The sequence below is a fragment of the Paroedura picta genome, chromosome 1 (assembly GCF_049243985.1).
Source record: "Paroedura picta isolate Pp20150507F chromosome 1, Ppicta_v3.0, whole genome shotgun sequence".
Taxonomy (NCBI): Eukaryota; Metazoa; Chordata; class Lepidosauria; order Squamata; family Gekkonidae; genus Paroedura; species Paroedura picta.
In genome coordinates, this window is record NC_135369.1 from 28,708,166 (window position 1) to 28,726,780 (window position 18,615).

Sequence of the window (18,615 nt, forward strand, 5' to 3'; positions counted from 1 at the left end):
CGTTGCCCAGCAGTGCCACTGAGCATCACTGCTAAATGTCACCACAGACTGTGGGGAAATCCAAAGGACAGGCAATGGTGCTCTCCCCCTGTCCCCTACTTTGAGTGTCAGCTCTGCAAGTAAGCTCTGCCCACCTTCCCAACACCCAGGAAAGATTGGGAAAGAGATTGGACATGTGGTCCTAGGCTATATAGATACCATTACCTGCTGCCACCACAAGTGAATCTTTGACACAGTTGCTGGCAAAGGATCTGAGATCATCTCAGAACTGATTTTTATAAAAGCAAGGGTATTATAGCCTTCTGTCTACACAGGCCCTGAGTAAACTTGCATTCACACCTGCATTAGCAGAAAAACAGGATGTTTAGACTCAGGAGGAAAGGCTGTTCTTATTTTGGATTGTTTTAAATTAGAGCCACCTCCATCATTTGGATGTACAACCAGCAATGATTAGATCTGTTTGTCACCTTCCTCCCTCCCCGCTTTTTGAAACTGATGGAAGGAAAATATATTTTATGACGCATAGGGGATCCACTGGCATAGTGGCAGTGCAACTCAAATGTGGAGAGTGGCAATTGAATGCTTCAGGAAAGGGGGCAAAAAAGCCACAATACGGTAATGCCAGCCTATATTGTAATGCATCATCATTCTTGGCTAATCATTCCCCGTGGTTCCCTGAATAAGGTCTAAACCTGGGGGGTTTTCCTTTTGATGGTAAACATTTAGTGCTCAGACATATGAGATGCTTGGGTACATAAAGAAATTCATATTGACAGCCAAAATATTGGCAACGGTAAGCATGCAGGTTCCCATAGTCAGGATCTTCTTTTATCCTGATCAGATCTACCAAACAATCCCGCCCACTCAAATGCAGCTGTGCACCCCTCAAAATAGAGGGTAAGGGGATGCTACAAATGGAAATTCTGCTTAATCCCCAGGGAATCTGCAGCCCCAGCATTGGGGGTCCTTTGTATATTTTCTGGAAACTTATCCTATTGTTCCCATGTTTGGGAAACAGTGATAATAATAATAATGTTTTTGTATTTGTATATTTATGATGCAGAGCATTTGGTGTAGCCTCCGTTTGGCATCCACCATTCCTGATCGATGAAGTGGCAGCCATCCTTAGAGACAGTGTTATATATGTGTGTGTGTGTGTATCCATCCTTCCGAGGTTGGTAGAATGAGTACCCAGCTTGCTGTGCGGTAAAACGGTGATGACTGGGGAGGGGAATGGAAAACCACCCTGTGTTGTCTGCTGGGGGAACGCTGGAGGGCGTCACCCCAGGGGTCGGACATGGCTCGGTGCTTGCACAGGGGATACCTTTACCTTTATGTATATAATAGTCCTAAAGAGTGTAGGTGAAACAGCTATCCTGTATGTTGGGTGACATACTAAGTACAGAGAGATTGAGGAGTTCATATGTCATGAACAAGAGTCTCCCTCATTTGTCAAAAAGCTTATGGTCTGCCATAATCACTCTTAAGGGCACTGGCTTCTTACATCCATTCCTGCATTTCTACATAATGCTTTTTATTATGTTTATAATGTGTTGCTTTTTGGTCTAGTGTCTGCAACTTGGTTATTCCCAACTTATATTGCAACTATAGTGGATCACATCAGGCTATATAGTTGCTATGTGTATCCCTATTTCAGTGACTGGATGGTCAGGCAGGTTCCCTTTTGTATTTGAATCCAGTCTTCAGTGAGCCTTGGGCATGCTGTCCAAGTTGTGGGTCTGCAGCATCTGTGCTCATTCCCTATTGAAATGTGGCATTTATGGATCTATTTCACAATGTTTTTTCCATTGAAAGGACTACTGAGGCTATCCCTCTGGAAAACAGATTTCCACCCCCTGGGGGGTGGGTGAGGGAAAAAAAAAACAAAAAACAAAAACAAAAAAGTAGAATCTTTAAGGAACACCTTTGGTTGAAACTCCCTATTCCCTTGACTCTCCTGAGGGCTCTGATATAGTGATCTTCCACTTTCTCCTCACAGTGACCCTGTGAGGTAGGATAAGTTGAGAAAGAGTCACTCTGCAAATTTCCATGGCAGAGTGGGGATTTGAAGCAGGATCTCTAAGATCATACTCTTACACTCATCACATTGAATCTCTAGTAGGGGATACCTTGATACTATCTCCTTTGACTTTGAAATCCTCACAGTTGCCTTGTTATTTGACTGTGGAAAGCGTTGTACTATTATTGTCTGAGTACCGGGTCAGAACTATTATGTGTCTTTGATTCTTTGATTGTGCAGGATTCAAGAACAGCAGGTCCTGTTTGCCTACAGATGACTCCATGGCATAAACCTATATGAATTACTATGGTGGAAACAGGCTACCTGAGGTTATGTTACAGTGCTCAGGTTCTGTTCAACATGTCTCTGTCATCTACATGATGGGAAACCTCAGTGTGCTTTGGTGCTAGCCTCAGCGCATATATTGAATTGGATTGATACAGGGAAGATTAAGCAATGATTGCGGTCACATATGAGTGTCAATAATGGACACTCCAAACATAGTTCCTTTTTTGCTGCAAGAAGCAGTACAGGGTACTCATTTGCTACTGGAATCAATGCTTGTTGTGCTCTGGGGTATCAGCGGGTTCACAACCCACTGGGGAAACCTTTCCATTCTTCATTAACCTTCTTCTTCCCTTGCAGGATTCCTAGATATGGTATTTGAAAGTTCTAACTGGACAGTGTACACTGCATTTCTGAAGCAACCTGTAGACCAAGTGGAGTATGTTTCCTACTGCAAGCATACAGGTTCATTGCCTGTCTGACAGAGCCAGAATTCCTGCATAGAGACCTCCACCATCACCTAGTGGTCAGGCAATTCCAACTGATAGTTCGTCTGCTATTCCTGGCTGGTGGTTAATATTTAGGGTCTTGAGGGCGTGGGTGGTAAACCACAAACCCTCTTCTACTTGTTCTATTGGTGTAGATGGAAATGTTTCTAGATCAGGATAGCAAGATGTTAGCAACTCAACCGTTAAAAATGCATTTGTGAATCTGCCTTTTCTTTGATTCATTGATTGACAGATTTATGTATTACAGTACATCCTTTTTGGATGGCCGTGGATTCAGCCTGAAGGTTGGAGGAAACGTCTACCTTATCTGATGGCCCTCTCTTCTCTAAGATTTCATTGAGATGAGTAGTATTAAAACCGAACATGGTTTTTCTTCCCCAAGTGATTTCTAAGTTACTCCTGACTTGACACCTGGTTCTGAAGCAGAGAGGGCTATGTGTATGGGATATGTTTGGTTAAAAAAACCAAACAAGTAAATAATGGAATGGGCTGATCCAGGCAATGTAGAAATCGTTACTTGCCTTACTGATCCATGAATGTGTAGAAGGGCCTCAGTACAGATATTACCATGTTGAATGATGTTTCCATAAACTGACAAGCTTTGCCTGAAGTAGATGGCCCTATTGGTATCTCTCTGAATGACATGTTCTCAGAGTTTTTTTCTGCAGTCTTCTTGCCTGGATTGCCTCTAATAGACATCCCCAGTGGAGTGACCTGATCAATCATCCACATTTGTCCACCACTTTGTTATAGATGTCAACTCCTGGAGAGAGGTTCTGTGGGTAGAGTGGATTCAATCCATTTTCTGCTATGTAAGCCCACACCCACCTCCAGGGTGCGTGATCTTGCTAGTCTCCCATGTGGGACTGCACAGAAGCCACGAAGATGAAAACAGGGTTGCACTTACCTGTAACTGTTGTTCATCGAGTGGTCTTCTGTGCAGTCACACAACCCTCCCTCCTTCCCCGCAGTGGGCCGCTGATAATGGATTGACTTGCCTGTTCCGGCGGCAGGAAGGAGAACTGAGGGGAGAGTGCTAACCCCTCCCACATCATGTGACTTTGGGCGGGAAAGTCACCCTCTGTAGGGGAGGGGTGAGCACTCTTGGGAGCTTCTAGAATTTTATATGTATAAAAGCTTGCGAGTTCCTCTCCGTGGCAGGCCTGCGATTCCGCAGAACCCATGTGTGACTGCACAGAAGACCACTCGATGAACAACAGTTACAGGTAAGTGCAACCCTGTTTCACCCAGCTGGCTGCATGTGGAGGAGGAGCGGGGAGTCAAACATGGCATGCCAGATTAGAGGTCCACACTCCTAACCACTACACCAAGCTGGAATCACATTGACAGTCAGTTCTGGGCACTAGAATTCCACAAAAGTTTTAATGGCTGAGAGAGGATTCAAAGTAGAAATTAAAAAGATGATAAAGTCAAGCCTGCCTATAGGAATAACCTCCCTTTATAAGTAAGCAAGGCCCAGTTTTGAACACCAACCTTTGCAACCAGATGGAGATGTCGCATACAGAGCTGATGTCTGAGGTGGTTCCAGTGCTCTGGAGTTCCCTCCCTAAACTGATTGTCCTGTTTGCCTTCTCCAAACTGATGGTCCTGTTCTGCTTCCTCCAGCTACCAGGTACGGCAGCATCAAGAGCATTGTGAGTTGTAGCACAGCTGCCCCAGTTCTGGTTGAGACTCATGGCAAAACCAGACAAAACCACAATTCAGCATCTCCATCTGTTTGCAGATGGCAGGTTCATGTCACCCTCCAGTTACCATCAGAGCCCCAATGCCTGTTGGAGCAAAAGCAAGGGGTCAGTTTGCATTTGGCAGACGGACTGCCTTGTCTGACTTTGCCCTGAGTTTCAGCAGAAGTAACAACATCACTGCAAATGTTTTGCCGCCAGGGAAGAGGAAACGTGGCCCTTCACTCAGCAGCTTGAAGCAGCACCTGGAGACACTCCTGTCTCGTTTCCAGACATGGCCCAGGAGTGGCATGCTGCCAAGCAGATAAGTTTCAAGGGAGGAGGATGCACCAAGTCATAAGCGAAGATCAGGTGAAACAGTATTAAGGGAGGAGGATGCACAAAGGCCAGAGACGGAACAGTCACTCACACAAGCAGTCAAATCAGACAAGGGCATAAGAGGGTCCATAATCCAGGTCTGTAGCCGAAGGTCAGTAGAGCACAGAAAATCCAATTGAAGCAAGGTAGCAGGAACAGGGAGTGCCAGCTCAGGAATAAGCAACATTACCTGCACAGCTAGCTGTTGCCTCCACCCTAGTTTAAAATTTGACACTCAGCAACTAATTAGTCAGGGCTCTGCAAGCACTCACAGAGGCCAGACCTATGTTGAGCTGTTAACCTGGCTGAGTGAGTCTCTCCAGTTACATGAAACATTCCTTGCAACGCATTGATTCTGAGAGAGGCAGTGATTCTGAGAGAGACAGAGAGGCAGTGATTCTGAGAGAGACAGACGAGGGTGGAGAATCAGCTGGTGCTTGGCCAGAGGGTGAGTGCTTGCACCTGGTTCAGGTTCTGGGCCAGTTCTGAGTGGGCTGGTGGTTTCTGTGGCTCTGGTGCTGATTCCAGCAGAACTCTCCACACTGCTTCTTCCTCTGAATCTGATGGGGTTGCAGCTGGCAAGAACCTGACACATACTAAAGCATTGGCTGCCTGATTCCCTTGCCCCCCCCCCCCATTGCAAAGTTGTGTACAAGGCCTTTGTTACTTCTTTTAGCTTTTTTCATAGCATCTAAATCTTTACTTTATCTACTTAAATCTTTATGTATTTAGCGTTTACGTGCTTCAGTGTCATTTGATTGGGGCTCCTACTACTTTTACCCCTGAGGAGGGTGGGAAGGCATGGACCACTGAAAGAAGGAAAATGGAGAGCAGTACAAGGTTGACATGGGGAGCACCAATAAGCAGAGGACAGGATGGGAGTGGCGGAAGGGACCTGCAGGTAAAGCAGTATCTGAGGATGGCTTCTTTCTCTTTGCTCCCAGCATTCTCAGCAGCTGTATCGGCACATGTACCTGAGCTGCAAGGAGGAGAGCAACAATCGTGCTCACTACGAGGCTCTCTACAGCTTGCTGGCGCTCACCAGCATCGAGCTAGCCAACGAGGAGGTGGTGGTGGACCTCATCCGCCTGGTGCTCGCCATGCAGGTGAGCATTCAACGGGCAGAGGAGGAATAGAGAGTCTTCCCACAAACAGGCAGAAGGGAGGGCCAAGGTACCCAGAGGTGCCTGAGGCAAGCCAAACCTCGTGTGATGAAGCTGCATGGCAACAAGGAGGCTCTGGGAGAACCCCGACGTGGATCAAGGGGGTGGTGCTGAGGATGGGAGGGGCTAGCTGCTTACACATGCGCGCACACAGACACGTGCATGCACATGCCATCTCTCCAGTTGGAATTGCCTTTGCCCATCTCGCTTACATCTGAGGCAGAAAAAAAAGATGCAGAGCAGGATCTGTGTTTCCGCCTCTTCTAGTGGGTCATAGCACTGTGAATTCCACCATAGAATTTCCCACCTCCTTTAGCGACTTGGCTGCAGTCTCTCAAAAGTCCAACATTGCTTTCGAGCCCAGGTTGTCGAGCAAATACTGGATTACTGGTAGCGTATTAGCTGTGTGTGGCCTCCTGGGATGTCATGTCCTCTCCCAGCTCGCAATGCACTTTGTGGGATTTTTAAATATGAAAAGTGGCTCATTGCAATACTATGAAATATGAAAAGTGGCTCATTGCAATACTAGGGTCTTTACTGTCCTTCTGGCAGTGCCCTTCATAGGGATCCATCCCATTCTGCTTCTCCTTTCAGGAGGTGGCCCTGGTCAACGAGGATAACCTGCCACTTTATAACCGCTGTGCCCTCTACGCCTTGGGAGCTGCCTATCTGAACCTGATCAGCCAGCTGACTACAGTTCCTGCCTTCTGCCAGCACATTCATGAGGTCCAGCCTTGTTTCTCACCCTCTTTCTTCTCTCTCACACGCCTCTCTCTTGGTTGTTTCTTGGGCCACTTCCCCGTTGGCAGATCACAGCTTCCTGCGACAAGACAAGCCAGGTGTTCTATAAACCGCACAGCCCTTGTCAATCTGCGTGTTCTCAGTCTTGCTATCACTCGGCTAATCTAGATGGATGACACAATGTGTCATCTTGTGCAGTGCTTACTGCATCCCCGTGCTACTTTGCTGGCTGCCGTCTGCAGGAATGCTGAACACATCTGCCTCAGACAGATGCTATTTGGGAGATGGCAAGATAGAGGGCTGTTCCTCAGGGCTGTGTGTTTTTGATTAACAGCCACATTAGCTTTGAAGCGGCAGTGATAAGAGCTTGGATGATGGGAAGTCAAACAGGCCTTTGGGGGACGTGGAGTTGGCTTTTGTTTCTCTTACACTTAGTTGCCCGTAGCTCCCAAGGGCAGCAGCAAAAGAAGCAGTCTTTGGGGTTAGCCCTTTGGGGGCAACATCAGTCTGTTCTGTAGGTTTGACATTGTTGAGGGGAGCAGGTTTGAGGAGAGATGTGCAGCCGCTGAAAATTTTGAGGCAGTGGAGGGAAGGAATTCATCCCCAATGTTTATTTGGGAGGGGGGGGGAGGAAAAGAACACTTTGGGGGGAAGGTGAATACAATATTCATCTTTCCACTAACCCCCTGCTTAAACAATGTAAAATATGTCATGAAATAGAAAAACTGCTTTCAATCTGATACTTACCTGGCAGGGGAGACACCTTGATCATGAAGGAGTTTTTTCCCAGGGTGAGGCTCATCCATTGCCCTCCGGGTGTGCTGACCCCTGTGATTTCCCCCAAATGCGGGAAACTTGACTGCATAATTTGTGGTAGTGGGGGACTGTTTTCCCCTGGGGAAAATAATAATAAAAATATAAAAACAGGAGGGCTGCCTCCCAAAATATTCTGGGCTGTGAAGTCTCTTGGATTTCGCAGAGTCCAAGACAGCTTATCCCAGACCACCTCCCTTTGCTGACTGTGCCTTAGCAGCATGCATGCATAACTCAGGATCACTAGGATGAGCCTGTGACTTTACAGTAGGTGCTAGGCAGGACCCCCCTTCCCCCCCAAGTGACCTAACCAGGACGGCCAGATGTTGGAGACAATGAACAGGAGCTAGATGCTTTCTATTGGCTTAAACAAGTCATCCCTCTTTTCCTTTGCCAGGTCATAGAGATGAGGCAGAAGGAGGCACCTTACCTCCTCCCTGAAGGTGTGTTTGCTGAAAAGCCCAGGTAAGGGAGTCTCTGCGGGTATAATGGCTACCAGAACTGGGTAAAGAAACCAAATGTGGAATTATCTGCGGACATGTCGTCCCACTGGGTGTTTCCAAACTGGAAATCATTCTAAAACCAGGGGTTGGGTCTCCTGGCCAATTTTGAGGACTCCAAGATTGGACACCAGCTGTTTCTGTTTCCCACATTTGCAGAACACCTTTATAAAACAATCTGCCATTGTGAGGAAGAGGACAAGCCAGCCTCCGTTTAGCAGTCCTAGTAAGGAGGTAAAGGCTCTGAAATGTACCTCTCTCCAATTCTGCTGTGCTTTAGAGCAGGGGTAGTCAACCTGTGGTCCTTCAGATGTCCATGGACTACAATTCCCATGAGCCCCTGCCAGCAAATGCTGGCAGGGGCTCATGGGAATTGTAGTCCATGGACATCTGGAGGACCACAGGTTGACTACCCCTGCTTTAGAGCATCCAGTCCTTTCACAAGTTAACAATTTTTCTCAAGCATCGGCCTGCTAAGCAGGGCTTCAGACTGGTAAGTGAGCCAGCATCGCCAACAAATTGTTAAACCACTCCAATGCTGGGTTTTAAGAATCCCACAGGTTAGATGTGGCTTCTGAATCGCCATTGCCTTAAACTCTGCTCCTCCGGGTTTGCCTCCTGGCCTCTTGCTCCAGGGTGCCTTCCTTTTTCTCGGCTCTTCCTATTTCCTATCTTCTCTGAAGCCAGTCGATAAGCAAGCTGGTGGAGAACTTCACTGGAGTCTGTCCTTCTTTCCCCAAGGCTGTCAAGGAACTTGGACCGTCTTGGGCCCGAGATCCTCTTCCGGCAAAGCAAGATCAGTGAAGTGCTGGGAGGGAGCGGCTACAATTCCGACAAGCTCAGCACCCCCTACGTTCCCCAGCTGACAGGTATGGCCTGAGCTGTCGGTCCAGGGGTACAAGGGCAGAAAGTGCAGATTGTGGCATTAAATGTAGGATTAATCTTTCTGGACAGGTCACAAGTTTCTAGTCCTTATGTCTGTCTGAAGATATTCTTCAGCATATATTGCAATGCCTGCTGTAATTTCAGAAGTCACAAGAATGACCAAATATAATTAGGATTTGTAATGATAGAATAATAGAGTTGGAAGGGACCTCCGGGTTCAACCCCCTGCAGAATGCAGGAAATTCTGCCCTCCCACAGTGAGTGTTCCACTGAGGAGCCACTCTTACTGTTAAGAACTTCTTCCAGATGTTTAGCCGAAAATTCTTTTGAATTAATTTCAACCCATTGGTTCTGGTCTGACCCTCTGGGGCAACAGAAAACAACTCTGCTCCATCCTCTATGTCAGTGGTCCACAACCTTTTTCAGGCTGCGGACCAGTAGGGGGGAGGGCGATCTGGGCGCCGCACATGCGCGGCAGCCCATGCACAAACGCGCTTGTCCACGCATGTGCATTTTCGCCATACGTGGTCGCAAGCACACATGTGCGGCAATTTCACGCATGTGCGTTTGTGCTCCTGGTGGGGCTGCAAACGCGCATACGCAGACCTGTCATGCATGTGCGTATGTGTGAGATTGTCATGCGTGGCGCAAAACGTGAGTGCGCGGTGGCCGCCTCAGTTCCCTCCCCCCCCCCCCCCCGCAGAAGGAAGCTTGCCGGGCCGCAAGCTAATCGGCTGCTTTGGTGGCTGATTTGCTTGCGGCCTGGGAAGTTTCTCACTGCGGGGGGGGGGGGGGCGGGGAAAGGAGCCACGGCCCGGAGCTGAGCCCTTGGCGGCCTGGCACTGGACCGCGGGCCGGTGGTTGAGGACCACTGCTCTATGTGACAGCCCTTCAAGTACTTGAAGATGGTTCTCATATCAGCTTTTAGTCGCCTTCCCTCCAGGCTAAACAGACCAGCCTTTCCTCATATGACTTGATCTCTAACCCCTCACTGTTTTTGTTGGAGAATTGGAATTAATTATACATTTTTATGAAGCATTTCCTAGCTAAGCATGAGACCTCTGTCAGCATCTCTAGTTTAAAAAAATGTCACAGAGCAAAAACTGACACTACTTGAGAATTTGAAAATGCAAGACTACACTTTTTGGTGGGGAGGTGGCCTTGGGTCTGGGTTAGAGCTCTGAAGTAAAGGCATCTTCATAACTTACAAATCTTTTTTTAAACAATTTTTTAATTCATAAAAGAAATACTATATAGCAGTGGTCCCCAACCTTTTTATCACCGGGGACCGGTCAACGCTTGACAATTTTACTGAGGGTCGGATGGGGGGTAGTCTTTTGCCGAGGGATGCCGCTGCCTGAGCCCCTGCTCCACTTGCTTTCCCACTGTCCACTGGGAGACGCTGCCAGCAGCAGCTGCACAGTGCCACGCTGAGTGGGAGCCCCAGCCATGGCAAGCGGCGGAGACCACCAAAGGTAAGCCGGCAGCAGAGTGGCAGGGCAGCCCCCGAGGCAGCAGCCAGGAAGGAGGAAGAGGAGGAGTTGCGGACCGGTACAACTAATCTGCAGACCAGCACCGGTCCCCGGACCGGGGGTTGGGGACTACTGCTATATAGTGTATATTACCAAACTACTTATTGAAGAAAAGAGAAGCATATAGCTGGCACTTCACAATACATAAGTTTTTCTTTTATATTGCCCTAATATCATATACTACATACTGCGTTTTTTCCAGGATTTGTATTTTCCCCAACATTAATAATGAGGTCTAAAAATCTATTGTTTCTTCTCATCTCAATTTTTACTAGTCAATATAATCTAATATTGGACTCCATTTTCTACCAGTTCTTCAGTAGGGGAAGAATGTTGTTTGTGTTAGTTTGTGAACAAACCATGAACTGAACTGGTTCATGGTCCCTCAGTCCCCTTCAATGGGGTTTTCAGAAAGAGCAAAAAAACCTAGCTGAGCAGTGGCTTTCTTGTGCAGTCACCTTTGCAACGAAAATTTCAAAACAGCTGAGCAGCAGGGAGCAGACTGCTGTTTTGTGGCCTTCGTGGGGAGCAGAAATCTTCTCTATCCACAACCCATCATAAACTTTGTTTCATAAACAACGACCAGGGCATAATTCATTATGAATTTTGCCTTGTGGTTCAGTTTGTACCCTGTTCTTGAGAGGTCCAGGAAGGTCAGTTCAAAAGGCCTCTCCTTTCCTGTGGCAGTGAGCAGGAGGAAGGCTTCATAATGGAGCAACTGTGTATTTCAGATGAGGATCGGCTATCGAAAAGGAAGAGCATTGGAGAGACCATCTCCCTGCAGGTTGAAGTGGAGTCAAGAAATAGCCCCGAAAAGGAGGAGGTATGGTAATTGTGCTGTTAAGGAAAGACCAAGCTAGCCCAATCTTGATAGATCTCAGAAGCTAAGTAGAGTTGACCCTGGGTGGTATTTGCACATGAGACCACTAAAGAAGCCCAGGGTCACTACATCGAGGTAGGCAACCACTTCTGGACACTTCTTGCCTTGAAAACCCTTCAAGGTCCACATTGTTTGGTTGTGATTTGATGGCACTTTCCACTTTCACCACTGCAGTTTCACAGTTTGAAGGGGAGGAGAAGAGAAGTTTGGAAGCACCAGCTAAGTCAGTCAATGGAGTTTAGGACCCTACCCCCACCAATTGAAATCCATGTTTCACACAGCTAGAAAACAAGCCTATGAGCAATCTTGAGTACCCCAGACCAGAAGTGGTTGTGTTCTCCCTGTCCATCAGGCCTACACGTCAGGTTCTGTTCTCCTAACCTCACACTCCCCAGATGCTGCTTAGTAAAATCAAGTAAAGGAAATGAAACATGGACTTTTATGATGGCGTCTTCATTGTTACTAATTCCTTGTTTCAAAAATACAAATCTTGGTGTCTTGGAATGACTCTGGCCGCAGGGGAGCATTGCCACTGGGTTTTCCTCCTGCCCAGGCTGCAACTGAGCAGGGAAAAATACATTTCCCATAGTTGCTGATGTATAGGGCACTAATATTTGCAGTTTAGGTGCCAAGGAATGGAGGCCTTTGCCTCAACAACAGCAAAAGCCAGGTTTGGAGAAGGATTCCCACTTCATTGTGTTTCTCAAATTGTAGTTGGGAACAGATGGGTTTTAGGTGGGGTGGGGAAGAAATAAATGGATTCATCCTCCTTTTTTGAACAAAAGGAGAATGATCTGGTTAGCCAAGCTTAGTTTCTGAGTTGAAGGGAATTCAAAAGAAGGCTTTGGCCTCTGTGCCTTGCCTGCTTGACCCTCCAGGGCCATCTAGTTGACCATTGTGTGAAACCATAAACTGGACAGGCTTCTGGGCTCAGGTTGTTTGTGCCAGCCATTTCTTCCTGGGCTTTTATATTCTCATGTTCCTCCAAGGAGCACATTGTGGCGCAAGTGACTCATTGCAATTTTCCCCTTACATATCTGAGGGGGCTGCCAGTCATCCTATGCCCCCCACAGGGCCTTGCACGCTGTGGGTACTACTTGTTGGTGGTGCCTGGCCCTCAGGAGGTTCACCTGGCCTCCACCAGGGCCAGGGCCTTTTTGGTCCTGCCCCGACCTGGTGGAATGAGCTTCCGGAAGAGCTGCGGGCCCTGCAGGAGCTTCTGTGGTTCCAGAGGGCATGTAAGATGGTGCTCTTCTGCTAGGTCTTTGGTTGAGGCCAGGGCACAGAAGATCTGAGGGGCCCCTCCAGGTTAGACATCTATTGTAAACATCTATGCACGGCACCCATGGGCCTTCCTCTGAGGCACTGGGGGATGGTTGGTGGGAAATGGGGAGGAGGTTGGAGTTTTATTTTTTTATCTGTCCCAAGTGTTACACCCCACTGTAATGTGGCGACTTGATGCTGTCCAGTCCTGTGGCTCTGTAAAACAGTCTCCCTGTGATATTTGTGGGTGAGCATCCACCTTCTAATACTTCTCTTCCTGCTTCTGTCCTCCCCACCCCAACCAGAGAGCCCCTGCTGAAGAAATCACCTATGAAACGCTTAAGAAAGCAATTGGTACGTATCTATTCTGAAACAAACCAAGCTGTAAAGCTGTAGTTCTTACAGCGATGTGCTGCGGGCAGGCTCTCCCTGTTCGTGTGCAACAAATGTCACCGCTCAGACTACCTCAATTAGAGAGCCAGTTTGGTGTAGTGGTTAGGAGTGCAGACATCTAATCTGGCATGCCAGGTTCGATTCTGCACTCCCCCACATGCAACTAGCTGGGTGACTTTGGGCTCACCACAGCACTGATAAAGCTGTTCTGACCGAGCAGTGATATCAGGGCTCTCTCAGCCTCACCCACCCCACAGGGTGTTTGTTGTGGGGAGAGGAAAGGGAAGGCGACTGTAAGCCGCTTTGAGCCTCCTTCGGGTAGGGAAAAGTGGCATATAAGAACCGACTCTTCTTCTTCTTCTTCTACAACTCGCTAAAGACATGACTACTCACCTTCTTACATACAGGATCCTGGATGTCTGTTACACCAGTAACACACTAGCTATGGGCTTGTTATGTTTGTGATGCTTGTGAAGTTTGAAGCCCTTTGTATCCTTGTATCAAGCCCTGTGCTGATTGTGGTCCTCACAGCTTTCGCTGCTCTCAGTGACCCCACCAACTTGGGTGGTCCATCCTGCCTTCATTGAGTCCTGGGTTCAGGACTTGGCCACAAGGATACAGCAGCTCTGCAGCCAGCAGCCATAGCCCCTTTCCCTGCTTCACTCCGAGCTCACCTTGCTTATTCCCTCCACCTCACTCTCTCTCCCCACCCCCTCTCTATTTCAGTAGACAGCGTGGCTGTGGAAGAACAAGAGCGGGAAAGACGACGGCAGGTAGTTGAGAAATTCCAGAAAGCTCCCTTTGAAGAGATTGCCGCTCACTGCGGCGCCCGGGTGAGTATTGCTTTCTCTGGGCGGCTGCCTCGTGGAAGGAAATGGGGAGCACCCCTGTGGTTTCAACCATTCTTTCCTGAGTGCAGCCCTATAATCAGAGTCCCAGTTGGATGTGTGGATTGTCAGCCACGGCATGCCTGCTGGCTGCCTATTCTGGTTCGTTAATTATGCTGGCTGTGTAATTCAAACGTCCGTTAAACATTATAATGAAATGGACTTTGTTGAGCAGACAAATGCAGAATTAATAAGATGTTCTGAAAAATGTATTCACTGAAAGCCTTCTGGTGACAAAGAAAATCCCCGTCAAGGTCTCTCTCGTGTCCATTTGGGATTTATTTGCATGCCCCCTTCTTGCACCCGTACCGTTGTCCTGTGAGGTCTGACCTGATCAGTAGCAGGTCTACAGGGTCGCAAACACAGAGGGGTCTTTTCCATCAGCTGCTGCTGCTGATCCTTTAATTGGAGATTACATATATTGGGCTTTCCTGTGTGCAAAACAGGTGCTTGGCTCATAAAATGACAGTCTCGCCCCCTAGGGCCACCGGGTAGAACCCACCTGCCCTAACTGGCTCTTAATCAGAAAAGGGGGTGGTGTTCCTAAGGAACAAGGGAGAACCGTAGCTCAGGTTAATCCAATCCATAGCACTGGCTAGCAGTATGGAAACATGAGATGCCCCAGAAATGTGTATAAGTAGTCTTTCTTTGAACTTCTGATGCATTGCAAACTTGCAGAAATGTGAGTTCCACATAATATTTTTTTTTGTCTTTGCACAATGCACAATTAGCTGGTGAAATTCACCGCCACAGGATAAAGCAGCTACATTAGGTTAGACGAATCCATGGAAGATGGGCCCAACAGGAGCTTCTAGCCAGGACGGCGGAATGTTTGAAGGCCCTGTGTTTCTGAATCAAATGGAAACACTGGGCCATTGTAGGGTGCCCTGAGGAGAAAGCATAGGATAAAGATGTGATAGAACACCAGTGGTTGGGAGGCAGTTGCTGGGGGCATGGTTTATGCACCTGCTATGCTCCTTCTGGGCCCACCACTGCGGGAATGATGAGACTGGACCAGGGGTAGTCAAACTGCGGCCCTCCAGATGTCCATGGACTACAATTCCTATGCGCCCCTGCCAGCGAATGCTGGCAGGGGCTCATGGGAATTGTAGTCCATGGACATCTGGAGGGCCGCAGTTTGACTACCCCTGGACTGGACATTCTCCTTATGTTTGTGACATAACCATGCAGCTCAAAAGGGCCATTGTAATACAGTACTGATACAAATTCCCAATTTTGTTGCAGGCAACGTTGCTCCAAAGCAAACTCAATCAGATATTTGAGATCACCATAAGGTAAGAGGAATATGGGGGGGGGGGGGGGGGTGTCTAAACAAGAAGTGGAAGGAAGGGGAGTTTCATGTTGTGACAATGAGTTCTGCAGCTGTACTGGGTTTTACTCTAAAATCAGAGACATTGCAAATATATCTCCACCCCCAGGCTGGAATGAGAGAGATTCTGGCTTTCATACTTCCTTCTATACAGAATTCTGAGAATGACCGTTTATGCACTGGAGGTTTCATGCCAGGCTGCAGGCTGGAGTTTTAGTCGTGGCAGGTTGCCCCACCACTTCCTGCACCCACATGGGGGAGCATTTGGCCCAGTGTGCCTCATCCACCCCCTATTTGTGCTCCTGCACGAGAGGTGGGGCAGTGAAGTTCTCAGTGCATAAACGGTCAATTAGATGACATCTCTGAGGAGAAGAGTGCCCAATTCCATGTTTCCTGGTATTCAGCTTTTGCTCCTTATTTAAAGGAAAGAGGCCCAAGCAGAAGATCTGCTCCACCCGCACACACCCCTCCCAAGGTCCTTCCTTATCATGGAGTCTATGCCTCAAGCAAAGGATCTGACTCCATCCCTGGGTTAAATTCTCCTGCATACGCTTCTCGTTGGAATGAATGAAATTAATAAACGTGGTGTTATTTCATTGTGACTTCCTCCAGATCGTGATCCATATAGGCACGTGGAGTGATATTTCTCTTTTCTGCCTCCTGGCATGGAAATGCCTTCAGCCGTTCTTTCCCTTCTCTTCCCCGCAGGCCCCCTCCGAGCCCCTCCGGGACCATCACGGCTGCCTACGGCCAACCCCAGAGTCACTCCATCCCAGTGTACGAGATGAAGTTCCCGGACCTGTGTGTGTACTGAGAGCCGAACTGCATGCTGGGACGAGGTCCAAGTCACCGGGACCCCATGAAATTCTGTCATGCTGCCTGCATGAGCAAACGTGGAACTGCGTGGAGTTGGTGGTGTGACGACTCCCCCCCCCCCAACAATTTTCTGAGCAGGATGGACGGCAACACCCCCCCTACAGCCAGGCCCTCAAAGCATATGTGGTTCTCCCCTCTTCACGCTCGCCTAGGTGTTTTTTTTCTTTCTGTCATGCAAAAGACGCAAGCGACATTCAAGTAGCTTTCTACGGACAGTGGAGGGTGGGGGAAGATCATGTGGCTTCCCTTTTTTAAGAAGCTTTTTGGAAGGATTGTTAGAATTTCCCCTCCCCTTTTTAATTGAAAATGTGTGCTGATAATCCATTACATAAAGTGAATCTATTCTGTGTGTGTTGGTCTCTTTTCTTGCTCTGTCAGATGAGGGTTCGTATAATGTGCTGTTCAGAGGTCCATACTAGGCCAAGGGGGGTCTGCCATGCCATCCTAAGAAGAATGACAGTCGTCCTAAGTCCACCAATGTCACTATGCTTAGAAGGGCGTAATTCTTAAAGTGGCACAGCTGATTCCCTCCTGAAGATTTTTAAAAGGCTTGCAATATGAGAGCTGAACAAGAATGGTTTCTGGCCTGTTAGTTCTAACACAGATGACTGACATTTTCTCAGTCTTGTTTCTTATATGTGAAGTTTTGAGGCATTAATTGTACTCTAAGAAATGCTGGCCAAAGGAGCACCTTTTTTGAGATTAATGTTGCTTTTGTGATCAGCAATGCATATTTTAAGTCTTGGGTTTTGCCAACATACCTGCATGTGTTAAATGTTGTCAGGTAATTTCTAATGTATGGTGACCTAATGAATTCATGTCCTCCAAAACATCCCATCATTAACAGTCTTGCTCAGAAAGAGCGTGCATGAAACCCAGAACACACTAGAGTGTGTCGTCATGTGCACAAACAAAAAATCATTCAAAAGAATATATAATTTGAGAGTTAATGTGCCTCAACCTACCAGTATCCAGCAAATCTTGCCAGGATCTATTTTGCCCTATGGGAACTCCACATTTTTGCAAATTTGCAAACAGCATGAAAAGTTTTATAAATTCAATGGATAAGGAATAATATATTGTGAACATGTTTCTCCATTTTTGCTGGCCGACTAAAGAAATAACCCCCCCACCCACCCTAGTGCAATTTCAGTGCAAGAAAACCTATAGGGAGGAGACAGGATCCCCACCCACGGCTCCTTCATGGCAGTACTCTTTATGTTCAAAAGTGTTTTCCTTTATTTTGCAAAGAGGCATTCTCTGTGATGCTGTGTAGCTGCAAGGAAATAGCTTGGGGTCCAGGGGCTCTGGGCTCAACTCCTTAAAAATCAATGCCTTTTCGGATTTTCTGTGCATTTTCTTTCATCTGAGCAATTGGAATGTTCATCAATATTCCAGAATCCCAGTGTACTAAACTAAGGTATCTCCCAACCAGCAACTACAGGTATTACAAAGACAGCAGCTTGCATTTTACCTTAAGAATTTTCCTCTTCCCATCATTTTATCTACACGTGTGCATAAATTTAGAAGACCATGACTTTTCTACAAATGGAAACATTCTGTGTTTTACATTGATCCTCTGACATCTCTCCAGCAAGTCCCTAAAAGGATTATTGAAAGCTGGCCTTGACATTGCAAAGAAGCTACTTACATAGACACCACGCTTATGAATGAAGATAAGGGCAATTTATCTACAGATAAATATTCTCCTCTATACCTTTGAGTATTGGAGTCACACAAAGCTTCCTTCTGCAGTTGGAGTGGAGAAAAGCATAAACAGGTGTGAACTGAATTGTTGATCCTCACAAAGGTCACTATTGGTGGGGGGGACATTTGTGGGTTGATTTTTGAATAAAATCAGCCACATGCCCTTTTCAAAGAAATGTTAATGTCATCAATTTGGACTGGACTGTCTTGAAGCAAGCATTTTGTCATGTGCGAGAAAAGCCGGACACAAGCTGGCTTGTATCAGCCACCCCCTGGACTCTTATTTCCTCTGTGTGAATGTCTGGTTTTATTTTGAGCGTCAAGGTTGGCAGTGGGGGCTCCTTGGCTCTCCACACCACCCGATTAAAACAACACATTTAAAGATCCCTCCATCCAGCTGCCAAGTGATAGGATGCTCCCTTGTGCACAGCCCAATCAGGACTGCCTGTTTTTAATGCCAGTGGCTCTTTAGGGTCTCGGAGAAAGCAAATAGAAACCCTAGCAGCAGTTGCCTGAGACTCTTTAACTACAAAGGCCAGGGATCAAATGGGGAACATTCAGCTGGGCAGTTCTTGACAAGTGTCACATCTAAGAAAGAAACTAGTTGACTGAACTGAGGCCACAGCAGAAACTGAGGTGGATACAAAAGGAATAAAGTGTGCAGAAAAGATCTGTGCTTTTGCTTTTAATTATGGCACATAGGAAGCTACCTGATACTGAAACATTCTCTAGGGCAGGGGTAGTCAAACTGGTCCTCCAGATGTCCATGGA

The 18,615-nt window shown here is 47.3% G+C and overlaps 1 protein-coding gene and 1 non-coding gene across 9 annotated transcripts in view; both read left to right on the forward strand.

Annotated features, from left to right (window-relative positions):
* Positions 1-16,486, forward strand: part of EFR3B (EFR3 homolog B) — a 143,109-nt gene extending 126,623 nt beyond the window's left edge. For 7 of the 8 annotated variants that reach the window (XM_077331295.1, XM_077331277.1, XM_077331268.1 and 4 more), the window contains exons 15-23: positions 5,819-5,980; positions 6,632-6,763; positions 7,989-8,056; positions 8,833-8,960; positions 11,240-11,331; positions 12,957-13,005; positions 13,771-13,877; positions 15,177-15,226; positions 15,970-16,486. In XM_077331295.1, coding sequence (XP_077187410.1) covers positions 5,819-5,980; positions 6,632-6,763; positions 7,989-8,056; positions 8,833-8,960; positions 11,240-11,331; positions 12,957-13,005; positions 13,771-13,877; positions 15,177-15,226; positions 15,970-16,075 — 894 coding nt within the window. In that variant the 3' untranslated portion in view covers positions 16,076-16,486. The remainder of the gene's footprint in view (positions 1-5,818; positions 5,981-6,631; positions 6,764-7,988; positions 8,057-8,832; positions 8,961-11,239; positions 11,332-12,956; positions 13,006-13,770; positions 13,878-15,176; positions 15,227-15,969) is intronic. The other variant, XM_077331276.1, reaches the window with a different exon arrangement.
* On the forward strand, positions 7,518-7,675 carry LOC143827922 (U1 spliceosomal RNA). The gene has a single exon (XR_013227441.1). It is a non-coding gene; the product is annotated as a U1 spliceosomal RNA (small nuclear RNA).
* Positions 16,487-18,615: the final 2,129 nt, after the last annotated feature.